Source organism: Camarhynchus parvulus, chromosome 3 (assembly GCF_901933205.1).
Source record: "Camarhynchus parvulus chromosome 3, STF_HiC, whole genome shotgun sequence".
NCBI classification, from domain to species: domain Eukaryota; kingdom Metazoa; phylum Chordata; class Aves; order Passeriformes; family Thraupidae; genus Camarhynchus; species Camarhynchus parvulus.
The window spans coordinates 95,324,524-95,343,135 of NC_044573.1; the positions used below are offsets into that span (position 1 = coordinate 95,324,524).

The 18,612-nt window shown below is 37.2% G+C and overlaps 1 protein-coding gene across 1 annotated transcript in view; it reads right to left on the reverse strand.

Moving 5' to 3' along the window:
• COL19A1 (collagen type XIX alpha 1 chain) overlaps positions 1-18,612 on the reverse strand; it is a 178,408-nt gene that overhangs the window by 58,442 nt on the left and 101,354 nt on the right. Inside the window, exons 15-16 of the mRNA XM_030944776.1 lie at positions 14,777-14,824; positions 708-761 (exon numbers count right to left, since the gene is read on the reverse strand). Of these exons, the coding sequence (XP_030800636.1) occupies positions 708-761; positions 14,777-14,824 (102 nt within the window). The remainder of the gene's footprint in view (positions 1-707; positions 762-14,776; positions 14,825-18,612) is intronic.

Genomic DNA, 18,612 nt, shown 5'->3' on the forward strand with positions numbered 1-18,612 from the left:
TTTTACAAATATGACCAAGTCTTCCCCTAACAAAAAAGGGCTGCTTTCATTGAAGACTAATATACATTAGTTCCTGACTTGAATTTTAAATCCTTTCTCTTTAAAAAAAAAAAATAGAGAAGAAAAAGAAAATCCCAAACCTCTTAGATCTGAGCTAAACCCTTTAGTTCTTCATATTACAAATCCTTTCATAAAGTCATGTATTTCTTAATCTTTTTAATTCTTCAGTCAACTCATTTGAACTACAGCTGAGTGCTCATTCCAGTGCTGGGTATAATCCTCCCATCATTCAGACAGTTGGCACATGCTTCACACAGTCCTTCATCTTTCAAATTACCCCTCTGAGACAGAAATTATCCCTTCTACAGAGCATCACGCATTTTGCAAAGGGAATGAAAGCCCAGCATTCACAACCAGCATACATGGCCAGTCTTTCTTTGAAACGCCAATTTCTGCTTCCTCTGCTGAAGTTTCCATCTTGTTCTTTCCCTCCTGTGTAGACCCTCCTACTTATGGACCCAGTCCTTTTATTTATGCTGTAACAAAAGGCTACCAGTAGTAGGTGTTTGATACAGTGCTTGATCCAGCAGAGTACACACAGATCAATTATTTTTAACTATAATTATGATCCAGTAACCTGCTATAAAAGAGTTAACAAAGTCCAAGGACAGAGTGAAAATTTCCCATTCCCCTCATTAGTTACTCACAGGAGGTCCTGGTGGCCCTGGTTTTCCTGGAAGGCCTGGTTTGCCTCGTCTGCCCTGGAAACAAAAAATTACAACAGACATTTATAAATGCTGTGGTTACGGACTGATTTGGAATAAGAATTTTAAGAAAAGATTCGTTGCCTTATGTATTAGCAAAAAAAAAAAAAAAACCACAAACAACAAAAAAACCAAACCAACAACAAAAACCCAACAAAATACATCCAAAATAAATACTCTGTATCAGCCACTGCAATACTATCTAGTATGAGTAGTTCTAAGATTGCTTTTAATAGTTATAACAAACTATATTTGTATCTCCATCCCAGTAACAGTGTCACATTTTAAGCTTTGTCTCAAATCTGAGCGCACATAGGATTATTATTAAAGTACCTTGATGAGGTGTAAAGAAATTACATTTGTATGAATACACTGGAGCTTGGGATGTAAAACTGTGCTGCAGCACAGTCAGTACATATGTGCAACATAACCCAATTAACAAACACACATACCTTCTTCTCTGGGATGCGATAATGAGCACAAAAGCCAGATATTTATTTGCAAACACAACTCACCTTCTTTGTGCAATTACTACCATCTGTGTATATATAATGCACATGCAAAATCATTTGCATTAAAACATAAAGCCCATAAAAGTCTACTTGAGGGAGACTTTGCACTCAGTTTCTAAAAAACACATGCATATGTAACTATTACAATTTTTTAGTACAGAGTTTGCTTGAACAACTGTTTTCACATATGCTTTTTTATAGGCAGATCAACATAAAAATGGAAATAATTTACAGGAATTAACATCTTGATTGCCAAGCTGAAATCTGACACACATTTTTTAGAAACAACAGCTGAGAACAACTAATATCTAGGTGCAAATGGCAAAGAAAAAATGTTGTATCCATTAAGAGTAAACTTTTCCTTTGCATATGGCAAATGTAAATTAATGCTAAGCATTAGTGGGGTGTCCTAGTGAAAACTTGGCTTAAAAAGTGAAAAAAATAAAATTCTGGCTGATGGCTCACAATTAACACATAGGGATATTTCAGTAAGCTATGCTCCTTACTACTAAGTCTGCTTCTGTAGTTTCTTAAATAACTGTGTCACATAGGCTGCAGAAGTATTCTCAGGAGCAGAAAGAAATTCAGTTTTGCTATTTCCAGGTGACAGCCTTGGTCTGTAGGAAAGCACTCTCATGCTGTGCTGAGAGCACATTAATCTTGATCTGTGCTGAGGGGGTGTCAGTAAGGGTGGAAAATCCCTCTCCCTCACACCCTGCAGCTCTCCAGGGCAACCTCTTGCCTAGAAGCCAGGGACTCTCCTGGGAGTGTTAGGTATCTCAAGCCCTTCAAGCTGAAGAAGAAACAGAACCAAGATTGTGTGGATGTGTTTCAGCCATTGGGTTGTGCCACACATGTACACTGTCACCACGGTTTTATCAACATCCTCAGCCAGTCAGAGTGAAACAAAACCACCTCAGCATTTTTGGAGTGCCAAATTCCTGGGTCTTAACTAGCTGAGACATATGTCATGTGCTGAGCTGCTTAATCCCACCAGTACTTGCACATGCAGAGCTCTAACTGGGGCAACTAAGGGTAAATTTTTAGAACCAGAATAGAGTCCTGGGTGCCTAGGCTGGGCTCAAGGCTCTACTGGCCCTTACTACCCATTCCAGCACATCCTCTGCTGTGCTGGCAATGCTGACCCTGCAGCCCCAGGACCAGCTAGGGCTGGCAGCTCAGCCAGCAGGTTTTGACTTTGGTGGAGCAGGAGAACTGCAGGTGGAGCCGGTTGTGACTTTGGTCAGCTCACTGATGCTGTTCACCAAGCAGCTGAGGAGCTTGCCTGGCCTGCCAGGGCACACATGCTCAAGCACAGGGGGCTGCAGAGAGCTACATCTGTACTCTTGGACTCATCTCTACTCCGGAAATACAGGTGGAAACTGATATTTCCTGACTTAAAAAAAAAAAAAAAGAAACAGTAAACTTCCCTTCGAAAGTAGGAAAAACAGACTGAGAGGTAATAATGTAATAAACAAAGATAAATTACTCCCTACTTTTAAAATAGTCCCTCCGAGTTATAATCATCTACAGTGTTGACTTGAAGCACCTTCCTTTTCCTGTTTGAACTTATCTAAAGTATCCTGAGGATGACACTTAAAGTCACAGCAGTCTAAACAAAGTATCAAGGAAGTGTCAGGATGAAGAAGACAGGGCTTTGACTGGCAGACACAACTGTGAACGAGGTGTTAATTACACAGGAAAACACGGAATATGTTGGGAAGGCAATTTTATCTCTGTTTACAAGATGGACTAAAATATGATTTATGACATAACAAAGACAAAACTTGATGAATTTTCTGAAAAAAAACCCAACCCAGTTATAAAAAAAATTTGCAATAGTTGTTTTTCACCATCATTTATTAATTACTGAAACACATACCCAGTGAGACACAGAGGAAACATCTGTCCCACTTTTTATCCCACCATTATATTATTAGCCATTATGCAATGTTGCATGTGAAACAACCACACAGATCAGTATGAGGCGTGAGCTTTTTATAGAGTAATAAAAGTCCTTTTTTTGCCTCCAAGCACCTTTGTAACCTGTCTAGTATTTTAAATTTAATACAGAAATGTATGAGAGGCCACTACCTTTCAGCAATGTCATTCAGATACAGAGACTTCAATGTTAGGAATACCCAAAACTCCCCCTACTTGTCAGCACTCCTGCTTCTCTATGACTTCTCAGCATCAGCAGGGGAAAAATATATATATTTTTACTATAGTAAGAGTGTAAGTAGAAAATATTGGTTTATGTTTTTGTTTAGGGTAATTAAAGGAATTAGCAAATGTTTTTGACAAGCCCATTATGATGCTGCCTTGGGCAGACCATGAGCCAGACCATGACTAAATATTTACATTTTGATTTTGAGTCATCCTTCTGGCAAGAAAGAAGTGAAAAACATCTCAGTGCCCTCTCTGGTTTATAGAGTGGGCTTAGCAGAGAGCCACAGTTCCCATCTCCTGCTCAGCTGTGGGTCTTGGTAGCCCCCTGAGAGCTGTATTTATTGCCACTCTGCTGTGCAGAGGGCTGACAGCCCACACAGGAGGGCTGTTACCTTCATTTAGCTTAGATCACTGAGCAAATATTGAGGTTATAAAACCACCCAAAATATAAATAAATGTCCTAGGCATCATATTGTTCCTCTAACTAAATACAAAATGCAATACCACCTACATTCACTTAAAAACGATATGTGGTGTCAACAAGTTGTCTAATCCTACTTAGAATACCTGAAGAAGACCAAAACAGTTGCTGGCTACTTCCTTTGTGCTGCATATATTTTTGCTGCCAATCAAAGTGATAAGAAGTTTTCTAAATGTTACTGCTATCGTATGCTGCTCCCTTGACTCCTGCCCCCAACTAATTTGTACAGCAGGCTACTTTCCTCTTTCCCAAAGGACAGACTTCAGCTAGATCATCAAATGACAAATCATTCAAATAACAAATGCTTGGTTAGGGGCAAAAAAAGATAAAATACTAAAAATAAAGTAAATGAGAGATTATATGCTTCAGGAAACCCAGCTGAGTGCCTAGCTGAAGTACATGGTCATTCTTTATTTCTCTTTTCCTTCACCCCTTCTGTGAATTGAAATGACTCGATGAGCTTTGCCTGGCATGAGACGGAAAGCTGATCAGAAGAGAGGCTCTGGCCATTCTCTCATAGGATTTGTGCTCTGGTTCTGACTGCTGCCCCTGGGCACTGCTGCAGGTCCAGCATACAGTGAAAGAATTCAAAATCTGTGTTGTAACCCCCTGCTATATCACGCCATATCCATCTACTCACATCTCTCTAACTTTAGAGGAGTAAGATCTCTAATCCTAGTGTTTAAAAATAAACTGTGGATTATTTAAGGATAAATTCAAGCAGTTATGTAGGAACTGACATGATTCATGGAGTTAATAATTTAAAGACTCTACACTTCAGTCTGAAGGTAAAAGTTCTTAGAATAAACCCATGTGAATTTTCAAGTGAAAGTGCTAATTAGTGGTTCTTGAAACACGTCATCACATTTCAAAACAAGAAATAGTTCTAGGGAAAGTAGAAATCTGGGCTTTAAAGTCTTAACTACGATAGTTGTTATGCAAAATTAATGAGATTTATGTAATTTTTTGCCAAGCTACATTATGATTTTCTTGGTTAATCCTCAAAACCAGACTTAAAAAGGCACAGATATAACCAAAACAGGAGGTGAGTGGGGAGTTAAGGATCCGTCTCACAGTGCCTGACCTACAGATGCCACGTGCCACTTCCAGTGCCTACACTATCCCAGATAACAGCAAGAGTTCGGATAGCCTTTCCCCTAAATTGAAAATCTATGCTGCAGACAATGAAACCTTGTTAACTTCAGTAATACACTGTTAGATTTGACTGTACAATCCCTTCTTCAACCTTATTAACTTTGGCCTTGAGGACGTATTATGGCAACCAGTATATTATAAATTAATTTCTGTATGAGAGGTTAAACCTGAACAAAAATCACAGGAAATAAGGCCGGAAGGCAAGAAATTAAAACATTTGCAGTAATCAAGTGCAAGTCTGTTCACCATACCCCACTAAAAGCTTTCACAGAAACGTGGCTCACAGAAGAATAGAGCACACAGAGCCTAATCCCCTGCTTTGGGAGAAAAGTCAGTACGGAGTTCCTCATGCAGAAGCCTTCCTGCACTCAGTCTTGGGTTTCCAGAATCATTTTAGGAATGATTTACTGTAGTAAATCATTAAAATCTGTAGTTTCTTCATTGTGACATTAATAAAATGCTTAAAGGGAATGCCTAGCCAGGCTACATAAAATTGAAATGAGTTTAACAAACAAAAATAAGTCCCTAAACAGGCATAGCAATGCCAAGAAGTCAAATGCCATGACCTCTTTTGCCAAAAAATTGCTAGATTAAATCCATCACAATTTTTCAAGTGTATCCATAAAAGTTCAAATTTATTTCAAAACTACCCAAAGAAATAATTTTCAACTGTATTTATATGGTTTATACCTTAATTTTCATTATTAGATATAATTTCTTATTCTCTCATATTTCTACACCTTTGGCTAATAGACATTAAAAGAAATATTAAAAATAGATTACCTGGAAGAGAGTCTGAAATTCTAAAAGAGCCTCTTAGAAGTTATACCATTTCTGCCATTCCATTAAAAGTTAGGTTTTAATTTCTACAGTGGAAATTGACAACAGGAAAAAAAAAGAATTTTTCCGATTGAAAAATCTATTTTCAGCATTCTAAATTACAACTCTTTCATTCCATTTTTAAGTGTCAAAGTGGGAAAAACGAAATTTTTTTAAGCTGTATCCTAATTTACTGGATATGTACTTCAATGTGGAGACGTTCTGAGAGAAAAACTGTTTTACATTAAGCAGTTTTGGACTGTTAAATGTCAGAGTGAAGGAACATGCAGAACTCTAACTTAAAGATGAAATCAGATTGGAGCTTTGCCTGTTTAAAAACAACTTACATCAAAGTCAAGGACTGAGAAGATGAAAAGAGATTCCAAAACTCCAGAGCTTTAGCTGTGAAGAAAATGTTTTGCATTGTGCCAGAAGGCTGACCTGCAATGCAGACATTATCATTATTCTGTAAGGTTTGTTTTATAATTGGTTAAGTACAACATTTATTCACTGAACTAGAAAAGAAATTATGTCAAAGAAATATTAATGCTCTATAAATCAGATAAATGCAATCTGAATTTAAATTAATTTTGATGCCACTCTAAATAATTATGTTAAGAAAATCTAACAGCTCTCCATTCATTTATTTATGAAGATTTTTCCACTCTGTCAAACTAACTTCGTTCATGCTTGATTAGAAAAACTTGTAATCTCAGAGAGTAAGCTGATTATTAACAGAAGGCAAATATTGCAATTCCAAAGAGTCCCTCCAAACATGTAATTTTAGTGAAATCAATGTTGAAATACTAGATATGACAACAGATTCTTAGTTTTATGAGGTATTTAATTTATTACTAAGATAATGCTAAAATAACTTCCTCTTAAGTGAAGTATTTGGTATTATAAACACAACTATTGGAAATAAGGAAGTTCTTTCAAAAATATTTACTTCAGGACACCTGCAACCCAAGGACACCAATCCCAAGGAATTTAAAGTCAAGGATATGGCTGTGATATTGCAGAATATTTTTAAATGCTTTAACCCAATTCACCACTGGAACCAGGGAAACCACCATGATGGAGAAATAATCTGTTTAAATACATATAAAAGACTTTAAAATTTTGTATTAATCCATAAGAATAAAGTTGTTGGTAGCTATGCTGAGAATAAGCTAGAGCTAGTCACATAAAAAACACTGAATTGTCTGGGTTGGAGGAAAGTCTTGAGATCACTTAGTATAATCCCTGTCCCAGGCAGGATCAATTGTGCAGGACTGTTTCTACTCAGCTTTTGAGTATCTCCACAGATGGAGACTCCACAACCTCTCTGGACAGCCTGCATCACTATTTGATGACCTTCACATTCTTTCTTGTGTTGAGATAGAATTCTCTGGATTTTGGTTTTTTTTTTCTTTTTTAAAAATTTCTTACTCATTGCCTCTTGTCCTGTCACCAGTTATTTTACTGAGGAGAATATGTCTCCCTCTTCTTTATTCCCTCACATCAGATATTTACACACTGATTAGATTCCCACTGAGCCTTCTCCAGGCTGAAGAGTCCCAGCTCTCAGTCTCTCCTTCCACGGAAGTTTCTCCAGTTGCACCCTGACACCCCTGAGGAAGTCTGTGTCTTCCTTTCTGTGGTCTCACCAGAGCTGAGCAAAGGGGAATGATATCTCCCTTGACCTGTTGGCAGGGCTCTTTCAAATGCAGGCCGGGATATTGTTGGCCTGTTTTATGCCACAAGGATGTGCTGCTGGCTCATGGTCTGCTTATTGTCCAAAGAGTTCTTCTACACAAAGCCTTCTTCCAGACAGTTTGTTTTCAGTGTATGCTTATATCTGGGGTTATTCCTCCCAAATTGTTGAATTTTGCATTTGCTCTTGTTGAACTTGATTTGCTCTTGATTTCTTCTGCCCCATTGTCCTGGCTGTTAATGAGGACACTGGACACTACTGGCTCTAGGAGCAGCCCCATTAGTGGGGTACACCACTAATGACTCGTCTCCAAGTGGACATTGTGCCCCTAATGAAAAACTTCTGGACCTTGTTTTTCAGATGGTTTTCAATCCACCTCACCATCCATCCATCTAACGTAACTTTGTCAGCTTGTCTATGAAGATAATGGGAGATAACGTCAAAGGCTTTGCTAAAGCTGAGGTTGGCATTCACTGCTCACCTCTCATCCATCTAGCTAGTCACATCATAGTAGAAAGCAATGTATTTGGTCAAGCAAAATTTTCCTTTCATAAATCCATGCAGACTATCCCAATCACCTTCTTGTCCTCCATGTGTTTGGAAATGGTTTTCAGGAAGATTTCCTCTTTCACATTGCCAGGGATTGAAGCCTATTGGCCTGTAGTTCCCTGTACCTTCCTTTCTGAAGACAGAAGTGATATTTGCTCTTTTCCAGTCTTCAGAAGCCTCTCCCAGCCACCATGATCATTCAAAATAACCAAGAGAGAATTGTACTGTGTGCGGTCCTATGGACAGACAGCTGTGTCCTCCATCTGGGTACGCAAGTCTGACAGCAAACAGCTGCCACTGCTCCTTCCGTAGCGCTTGGGTCCTGAGCCTTGTGACCACCATCCCTAAGGACGTGCATGCTGGACAGAGAAGGTTTGCTGGCCTCTCTGCGCCCTCCTGCACAAACTGCTGAGCCCCCTGCTGCATCTCCTGGTTGCCTCTGCCATGGCTGCACAAACTGCTCCTACAGAATCCTCATCCTGGCACTGGCCAGAAGGAACATCCCTGCTGCAGCACTGCTGCTCAAGGACAGCTGAGTTTGTCAGAAGCTGCCAGAGCCACCCTTACCTTAGCCTCACCTGGAAGCAGCAGGCATCCTCAGTGCCCTCAGAGGCTTCCCAAAAGTGCCCAAATCCCAGAAAAAGTGTCTAGGAGCTTATAGTAAAGCAGGGCAACCCCAGTGTCTGGGGGAGAAATGATGCATCTGACTCCATGGATATCAGATGGCTAATTAATTACTTTATTATACTATATCATTCTATACTATATTACACTGTATTACACTGAATCTGCACAAACCTCAACTCCACTCAACTGCACAGAATCTCATGATTGTCTGCCGACAGCCCTGACACACATCTGGATTCAATGGGTTAATGAATCAAAACACACCAGAATCCAATTACCAATTCCCTTCAGGTAAACAATCTTCCACAATGCATTCCACTTGTTCCAAAACACAGGAGCAGTAAATGAGATAAGAATTGTTTTTTCTTTCTCTGAGGTTCAGAGAATGTGAATCTCAGAAAATCCTTGGGAAGTTGTGCCTTGCTTTTCTCTGTGAAGAGAAATGTGGCCACAGGAGCTCAAGAAGGCATCAAGAGGATTGTAAAGAAGCAGAAACTGCTGCACAAACTGCTGTGTATTTCAGCTCCATGCTGGGCCTGGCTCTTCTAGAGGCCAGCTGAGAATGCAAAATCATCCTGTCTAGATTTCACAGTATAGCTATCTAATAAAATTGACTTGCTCCTTCACATTAAGAAAATTCTTGGAATTTACTGAGGTATTATATTTTTAAAACAGAATAATTTTCAGAAAAAATTGTATTTATAAAAAAAGCACCAAGTTCAGGGAAAACCCCAGCTACAAAGATACCCAACTGAAATGGATATTTTACTATATTTTACTTTTCAAAACATTTGGAATATTATTTTGGAAATATAAACTTCATGTATTTAACATAATAAAGGTAGAGTCTGGAAAGCTTCATGCAATCTGTAAACTATAGGTAGTAGAAATTTTTAAGAATACACAGCAACATGGCAAAGTTATTTGAAGACTTCAGAAAATTCTTTGCATGGGGACTGAAGGCTCCAGTGAAATTTTTTCAAAAATTAATGGAATGGTGATTTGATTGTAGAGAAAAAACTCTAAATATCTCTTCAATATAAAGAAGACATTTTAAAACCCAGTTGCTAGAGGCTAATGGAGGATTAGATACATGCTAAGTGTAAAATAAAATGCATATTTTGAAATGTGTGATTGACTAGAAAGACTGGAAGAAATAATTCAAGGAGATTTGCAAAGAGCCTGTTGTTGATGTTCTTTGAAGTGAAAACTGGACTTCTGCAAAAGACAAGCTTACCTAGAAAGTGCAAGATGATTGAGAAAAGTAATAGTTCTGCACAACACAGGAATCCAGGAAGATGGCGTGGTAGTCCACTGTGATTTAAATTCCACACAATGCTAGGTTAGTATCCAATCTCAGTATTGTTTGTGAGTTGGTAATACTGGACCAGGGACTTTTCTGAGTAATGTGTAATTACCTTCTGGAGCTCCTGATGTCATTCTGAGCAGTTGTATAATAGTATCAAGTTGCTGCAGCAGTAACATGCCTGAAGCCAATGTGATGGACACTGAAAAATGGTGTATGAATGCAATGCCTGCCCACAGAGCAGTCTAGTGTTTCTCATGCAGGAATGAGTAGCTGTTTCTACTGGCCCATTTCTTCCAGTGACCAGAACCAAAGTCCAAAACTCCTGCTGAGCAAGGTCACATGTCTAACACAAACCACTTCATTAAGGATCAAAAATCTTAAAAAATGTTATACAAAGTCACTACTTGTAGAACAAGAGGAAACACCAGACTTTTTTAAGAAGAGCAAACATTTGAGGACTCCTTGAGCTCACAGGAAAACACAACATTGACTAACAAATGTGAATGGTAAGTCTCACTGGGTATCTTGGCAAAAGGAGAAACACAAAGACTCTACATGCTCACACAAAATTTAACTACATTCACTGATGACATTATAACAGCCCTTTAAATGAGTATTGTATAAGTCTCAGGTTGATTGAAGAATCAGAAATAAGTTCACTGTGTGCTCTTTGAATTTGGCCAGGTTGTGATATAACCAGGTTATGATGTCTTCTGCCATGACAATTACTTTTGCTTTCAGAGTAACAGTCTAATTAAGGATGGAAAATATGTGATGAATCATTGAATATATTTTAAGATTTTTTTGTAGAGCTACTGGAAATTCTAGGAAGTTTCTTTTGTGTATATGAAGCATGATAGTAAACCATGCAAAGCTGAAAACAAATTCCTTCATTTCATCTCAAAACTCTGTTCCTCCCTTTTAGTGCTTTGCAAAGAACACAAGATACGCAAGTCTGAAGATCATTATTTGTAACCACTGCTCACAAAGGCTGCTGTCCTGCATAAGCCAGCCACAATGAGAGGAGATAATGGAGATGAGAGGGAAAGGTGTCACAAGTGAGGAAAGAATGGGAACTGATGAGTCTACTCTTAGAGACACAACCAATACTCTTGATAAATGCTAGACTATTAATCCAGTTGTTTATTCAGAAAATAAATATTTATGAATTTTGCTACTAGAATAGTATAAGAGAAGTAATATGATTATGAATCCAAATTTTATTTATCATCACATTCATTGTTCTCCATTACTTCATTACGTGAAACCCTGTAGCAAATTTGCAATTTTCTGTTAAATAAAGCCAAAAAATAGAACCTGGTCATCCTGATACAGGTCCTTTAATGCTGCACAAAACTAGAATTTTCAGGGCTTCTCTCTCCTTCTGAATGATCTCCCCATACTACATTTCTGTAAATATATCACACTAGTGTACTGCTTTCTGCAAAACTTTTTATTCTTTAGGATATCTGGAAAGCATCCAGAGAGACCAACTAAGATAGAAGATATTTCACACACTTCTGTCATCAATTTGCATTGCTGACCATCATCTAAACAAGTAAGAACCTAAACTGCTCTTTGATGTGGGAGTAAGATGATAACTCAGTATGACCACACAGTAGTAATATACTATATTGCTATATTATATATACAGTATAATATATCAAAGACACATAAAGTGACATATTCAGTGTTTTAATAATTTTGCATGGGCTCAAATGACACCAGTAACTCTGTCTACAGTGCATCTATCACAAAAAAGCTGTTATCACCTTATTTGAAAAAATGTATTGACCCCCTTGACACTTGAGATAAATAAACCACTGACATAGTCTAATTAAGTAATGACATAAATTTGCATTGCTAAGCCATTTTGATGTACATGTCAATAAGCATTTTAAGGTTGACATAACTTTGAACTCAAAAGCTACAGTTATCTTTATGTTTATTATAATAATAGCAACACTCTATTTCTATAATAATAATTACATCTATTTTTATTATGTGATTTTTTGTGCAGATTATTCCTGTGAGGTGAAAGAAATACAGACTTATATACTCAGACTTATTCCTCTCACTAGGGGTACAATTTTCCTAGCTCCCTCTTTAGTGAATGCAGGGAGATGGGTGCCGACTCTGGGACAGGGCACCTTTGGTATTTCTTAGTAGTTCTAATATTAAACTCTGATCTCTGTTGATATAATAAAACCTCACTTAAGACATTCTGAAAATGAAAATGCATGCTGTTTTCCTTGCTTTTCTACTCATTTTCTATTGTCATTTACCTGTCACTAGCTCTAACCTGAGCCTTCTATATGTTTCTTCAATATCACCATTAACACTGTTAATTCTCCTTGCTTCAATGTGTATTCTGAGGTCTGTAAGTTACACACTGTATGATTGTCCTCTCAACTCCTTATTAATCTAAGACCAATTTTCAAAGGAGTTGAACACTTAAAAATGCTCCAGATGCAGGTGGATTAAATTTTGAATATAGCAAGTATGAATGGTAACTTAAAATAAAAGTTCATGTTCTCAAAGTGTGGCATGCAAATTGAATAGATACTTTCAAGTGTTTCTGGAGTGGTTTTTTTTGCCCTAATATGCTACATATGTTCCAGTCTTCAGAATGGACACAATATTGCTTTTAGGTCTGAATAATATGTTGGAGAAAAAAATATTAGCTAGTTACACACTCAATAATGTGCTTTAATCTTCAAAAGACAGCCTATGAGAAAAGCAATAACTTCATATAATGTGAAAGATTTGGAGGATCTGCTGAAAGTAGAACAGAGGAACATGACATCTATAATTGAATAAAAAGGAGCATTTAATAGCCATTAGATGCGCACTGTCCTGTTTGTCATTAAACAGAGCAGAGATCTTGTTACAAATGATATGTTATTGTGTAATTAAATGTATTGGAAATGCAAAAGCACATGGGAGTTGAATTACGCCTGCCAGCAATGTTGTTAATGCTTGGGTGGGAGTGGCCAGCAGAAGGAGTATTGTTGTGAGCATCTCACTGGTAGAAAGATAAAGACAGATGCTGAGACTCCCCAGTCTGCTGTTCCCATTGTTTGGCTTATGGCATCTGTGTGCATGGTGAGATTACAAAACCATCAGTGGTCCCATTTTTATAGGGGCTGGAGTGTGACAGCAGCTCAATTTTATGTGTGAATAGGAAAATGTCCATGATGAAAGTAACAGCTCACTAATTCCTACTACAAAATGGAAAAAAAAAAAGTATTTCCAGATCAATTTATCCACCATTAAATATAATACAGTAAGTTAACTCTGAAATTTTGCATAAAAAATAAAGAAGTTCCAAGAGTGAAGTTTCTAAAACACAAGAATCTTTATAACTGTTCCTAAAGAAGAATCAGCCTTTTTGCAGATTCAATACTCCACAGAACAACTCTAAAATATGGATATAAAAAAGGATACAACTATATTTTCTCAGTATCCTCTATATTTAATTGCTAACTGTAACAGTAATAGTAATTATAAATTTTTTTAATAAGGATGTTAATATGCTAGTAAATGTGCTTTAATGACATTGTCATCACACAGCTTTGAATTCTGCATTACTACACTGAGTTTTTCTGATCAGGTTCTCAATCCTTAGTGAGAAATGTAAATAAACTCAGCTTTTGTGTCTTCGTATTCAGCTCAAATGGAATTTAGTACTATTTTTAAAACTTAACAACCAACATAAAACATAGCTTTGGGGCCTACATGCCATTACTCATTTTGTTCAAGGGCTAGTCTTCTGTTAGTTTTATTGCTATTACTGGAATCATTCAACTAGTCTTTAAAAATTCACTGTAGTGTACTAAGATCAGTGATGAGAAACACTTAATCTTTTTACTTCAGATATTTTAACCGCGATATTGAATATCAAGATGCCTAAATAAACCAAGAATTATTGAGACTCAACTTCAAAATTGCAAACTGGCCACACACTAATTTGTAAAAATATTGAAATGCTTGAATATTAATATCTTTCCAAACTTTTAGGAACATACTAGATTATAAATTTACAAGAGTGAATTAATTCTTGTGATACCACAATCATAAATATTTTTTATCTGCTCTAATCAATTATCAAATTTAATAAGTCAGGGAAAATAAAAACAGAACATGGAGAAACCAGTCAGTCCATTACTTAATCATATTAAAATTCTAAATAACCAAAGGTTTATTTAATGTATTTGGCATATTCTGCACCTCCCCCTCCAGTCCCCTTTACTGTATCATTTGTACACATATGTTGGGTGCCGACATTTGCATAATGGCATTAAAAGACCTGGGTCAGTATTACTGGTTTCTACTAATATTTTAGATAATGATCCTAAATTCATATCTTTATATATCTTAGATGTTGTGAAGTATAGTTCAACCCTGCTAAAAAGGGAAAACTGAAAAGTTTTTATATTATTTCAGTTAAAATTAGAGTAGAAACATACTGCACAAAACACAATACAATACATCTGTTCTGCCAGTCATTAAAACACTTTAGATAGTTGAAATTGCTAAATCTTCAACTGAAGAGAAACCTCAAGTGTCAAGGCTCAGTTTGTTGTCAGCATGCTTCATACTCAGCTGCCACCTCACCATTTTTTATTAGTGCTAGGCAGAAGTCGCACATCAAGCTGTTAGCACACTGACCAGTTGTTCACCAAGTTTACTCACCCTCTGACCTTCTTTGCCAGGTGGACCTTGGGGACCCTCCAGCAAACCCTGAAAATACAAACATTAAACAATTACAGCATTCAGTGCTATTCTCATCTTCTATTTTTCTACATAAGTAAGACTAGACCGAAGACCCAGATGGCAAGACAGGGCATTTATTTATAATAATAAGAATTGCCTTTTCCTAACAATTCCTTTACTGTTGTATTAAGGTGCAAGAAAAAGCACAAACAATAATTATTAATCACATGCCATCATATAAAGGCTGTATGCTTTCGAAAAGAAGAGGTAACTTGGCACTAATTAAGCATAGTTATATTTAACTACAATATTACTTGAAAAGTGATTTATCTTGTTAAGTTAGGATGCCATATAAAATTGACAAAAAAAGTTATTTTAAATGAAAGACAACTTACTCTACAACTCAAATTCAAATATAGGCACTGAAGGGGGAAGGGAAGGCAGGGAAAGGGAACTAAATATAGCAGAAGGCCGTATGCTCACTGGATCCTAAGAACCAGCCCTGTGCTGCTTCCCCTGCAATTCTGGCTTGGCTTCTCAAAACACTTCAGTGTCTCTTTTTTTCTCTCTCTCTCTCCTGAACAGGCACTGGAGCTTTGAGTGTTTTGAATATATCCTTGACTTGTGAGCCTTCCTTCTGAACTCAATGCAGGGATCCGCCTTTTTCAGTCAGAGACCAAACCATAGACGAGTTCTGATGCTTTGGGGATTTAATTTTATATCTGATTTATGTACAATATAATCATAAAGCCTTCAAATAACATCTCAGAAAAACTTAGAACAGTCATTCCCCCCACTCTCCCTTTTCTTCATGAGTCACCTTGGAAAACAATTTAAAAAATTACTTTGAGGAAGCAATCCAATTTCCATTATAGCAAAAAGAAATGTGAAACAATTTTAAATGTAATCAGCAAAGAATATGTAACAGTTCTGCATTGTATAATCTAAAAAAAAAAGCCTTGCATGTTATATTGCATATTCTTAGCGATGTCATACAATTAAAGAACTTATGTTTTCTTTATTTAAGAATTTTAAATACTAAAATTTTAAAACCTTTAAAATTACTCAGACTCATGTATTGCTTCAGCATGATTTATATCTTTGGTCAAATTCAAACACCTTACTTAGAATCACTTGCACATATTTATTTACCCAATAAGGGTGAATGGAGGTGCCCTGGCAATCATAATTTTTTTAAGTACCCAGATTTCTAGAAAGGAATTTAAGAAGTTCGTTTATGATCTCTAATTCCCAAGATAAACTTGAGAAAATAAATAGGCATTCCAAAGCTACTAGTTCATACATCTTCAAGTAATGTTTTAAATTGATTAGAATGTAGTCTGACTTCAGTTTTAAAAAAAAGGGGTCATTTCAAGAGCTTTTCCATTTCTACCATTTCTCTGCTTTCAAACACTGAAGCTAAAAATATATCTCAGACAGTATATCACTATAGGGTATTTCTCTTATCATTTCAGTTTATAATGTAAACAGGATAAGGTGTAGGATCTTTTACAAAGCTGATGCAAACCATTTCCATCTTTCACCATAAGTTTATGGAACTAAAATATGCATGAGAACGTTGTGTCCAACAAATAATATCATGGTAAGTTAATTACAGTGCAATTATGTAGCTTATACATACACAAACCCATAAAGCAGCATGTCAGTGTGACCTCTGTAAAGCTTCTTTACTTTCTCATCTAGGTAGGGTAGAACTTGCAGTGTTCTGTCTAATTGTTAGCAATATTCTAATTCTGTGAAGAAATTCTGAGAATTAAGGAAGATGTGGAATTTTGTTTAGTTAATTTTTCATTTTAGTGACAACTTTATGCAGGAGAATGAGATGAAAACCTGTAATGTCCGTTTTATGGGGAGGAAATACTTAGCCTCACATATCTGTACAATAAGGCTCCAAGGGGACAAGAATTACACAAGAATGTAACTGCACAATAGTGATAATTAATAGCCAACATTTTTATCCAAGGAGTACTTTTATTCTTTTTCTTCTCTCTACAATATTATTGTCAAGAAAAAGGAACCAGATAAGGAGATTTATCTTCAAGGAAAGGGAGGAGAGCTGTGTACAATTGGTAACTAGGCTGGGAGGACTCCCCTGTACAAGGAGCCACATCCTGATATTGAAACCGAGGTAAAAGTTCACACCAACCTCAGTGGGATCTTCCGTTTAAAAATTGATAGGACAACATGGGCCATGTTAACTAACACAGCTCTAAAACTGTAGTAACTTGCCAAAGTAATGACTTAGCAGTGCTATCTCTGATCAACATTCACTGAAAGAGATCATGGAAAAATAACTGCAGAAGAAACCTGCAGGAGAAATGAAATTAAAACCTTTTACAGTGAATTCTGTCTAAATGGATGAATAAAAGATCTACCATTGAACTCCCACAGAACCTGGCAATGAACAGAAATACATGTTTGTAGGAAGGCAGACTAAAGTATCTACTTAGGTCACATTCCTGTTTAATTTCTGGAGATCTTCCTTTGGAGATCAAAGATGAGATTTGACTCCCGCCAGCCATGGATAGCACAGTTGGTCAGAGGAGCCCACCACCACAGGTAAAGGGATAGAATATACACTGAATATACACATCTATATCTACCTATCATCCATTCAATCTATGGTACATGGGATATGCTGTGGATTGTGTTCTAAACATTTATGTAAGAAGGCAATCTATTCTACAAGTACAAACTCCCCAGGTAAACAACAGCCAAAGCAATCAAGATCACAGAACCACAGAAGGGTTTGGGTTGGAAGGGACCTTCAAAGGTCATCTAGTCCAACCCTCCTGCAATGAGCAGGAACATCTTCAACCAGATCAAGTTTCTCAGAGTCCTAACCAACCTGGACTTGAATGTTTTCAGGGATGGAGCATCCACCAACTCTATGGGCAAACTGTTCCAGTGTTTCATCACCCTCATTGTAAAAAACCCTCGTTCTTGTATCTAATTTAAATTGACCCATTTTCAGTTTAATAATTCCTTCAGTTTTATCCCTTGTCCTGTCTCAACAGGCTCAACTAAAGTCTGCTCCCACCTTTCTTATACCCTTCAGGTATTGCAAGGCCATTAACATCATTCACTTTGTGTCACTGTCACTTTGATACGTTTGACCTGGCAAAAGCATGGCTATGGTGATGAGCAGAACAGTGTCTAGGAACAGCACAAGGCACTGTGAGGTATAAAACCAGCCTATTTTTGTGACATCAGGCTGGCAGGAAAATATGCTGCATCCTTCGAGGTCACCTAACAGACATGGGCTTTTCCTGACTCTGCCAGGCCACCTTTGAGGCTGAAAGGTGGCAGCCTTCTACCTACTTTGTGGAGCAGTGGATTAAAATAACATATACAGTCTATAAAGCCTGTTCCTGCCATGGACCAAGCAAGCCCCTTGGAGTAACGTACCTGAAGGAGCTTGAGGAACATGAAGTGGAAATCTCTAAAACATTACCATGTAGCTTGGGGAAAATTAAAGCCAGTAAAATGGAGATGTTCTTAAGAGCAACTGAAACTTAGAAAATCTACCACAATGAGTGAGGGTGGCTTTGAAGAGAGATGGTACATGATGCACTGGTAGGCACAAGAGGGTTGTACAAAATCTAGAAAATGAAGAGCAGAAACTTGTGAATCCTTTTATAAGAGGTAAACCATAAAGGGAAGCATTAATGACAAGGGAAAATGTGCTGGTTAGCACAGAGAATTGAAAAAGCAGCCACACTGTGAAGAACATGTGGGCAGATATTTAAAGGAAATATCAAAATTTAGTCTAAGTTGATGGAAACTAGGAAAAA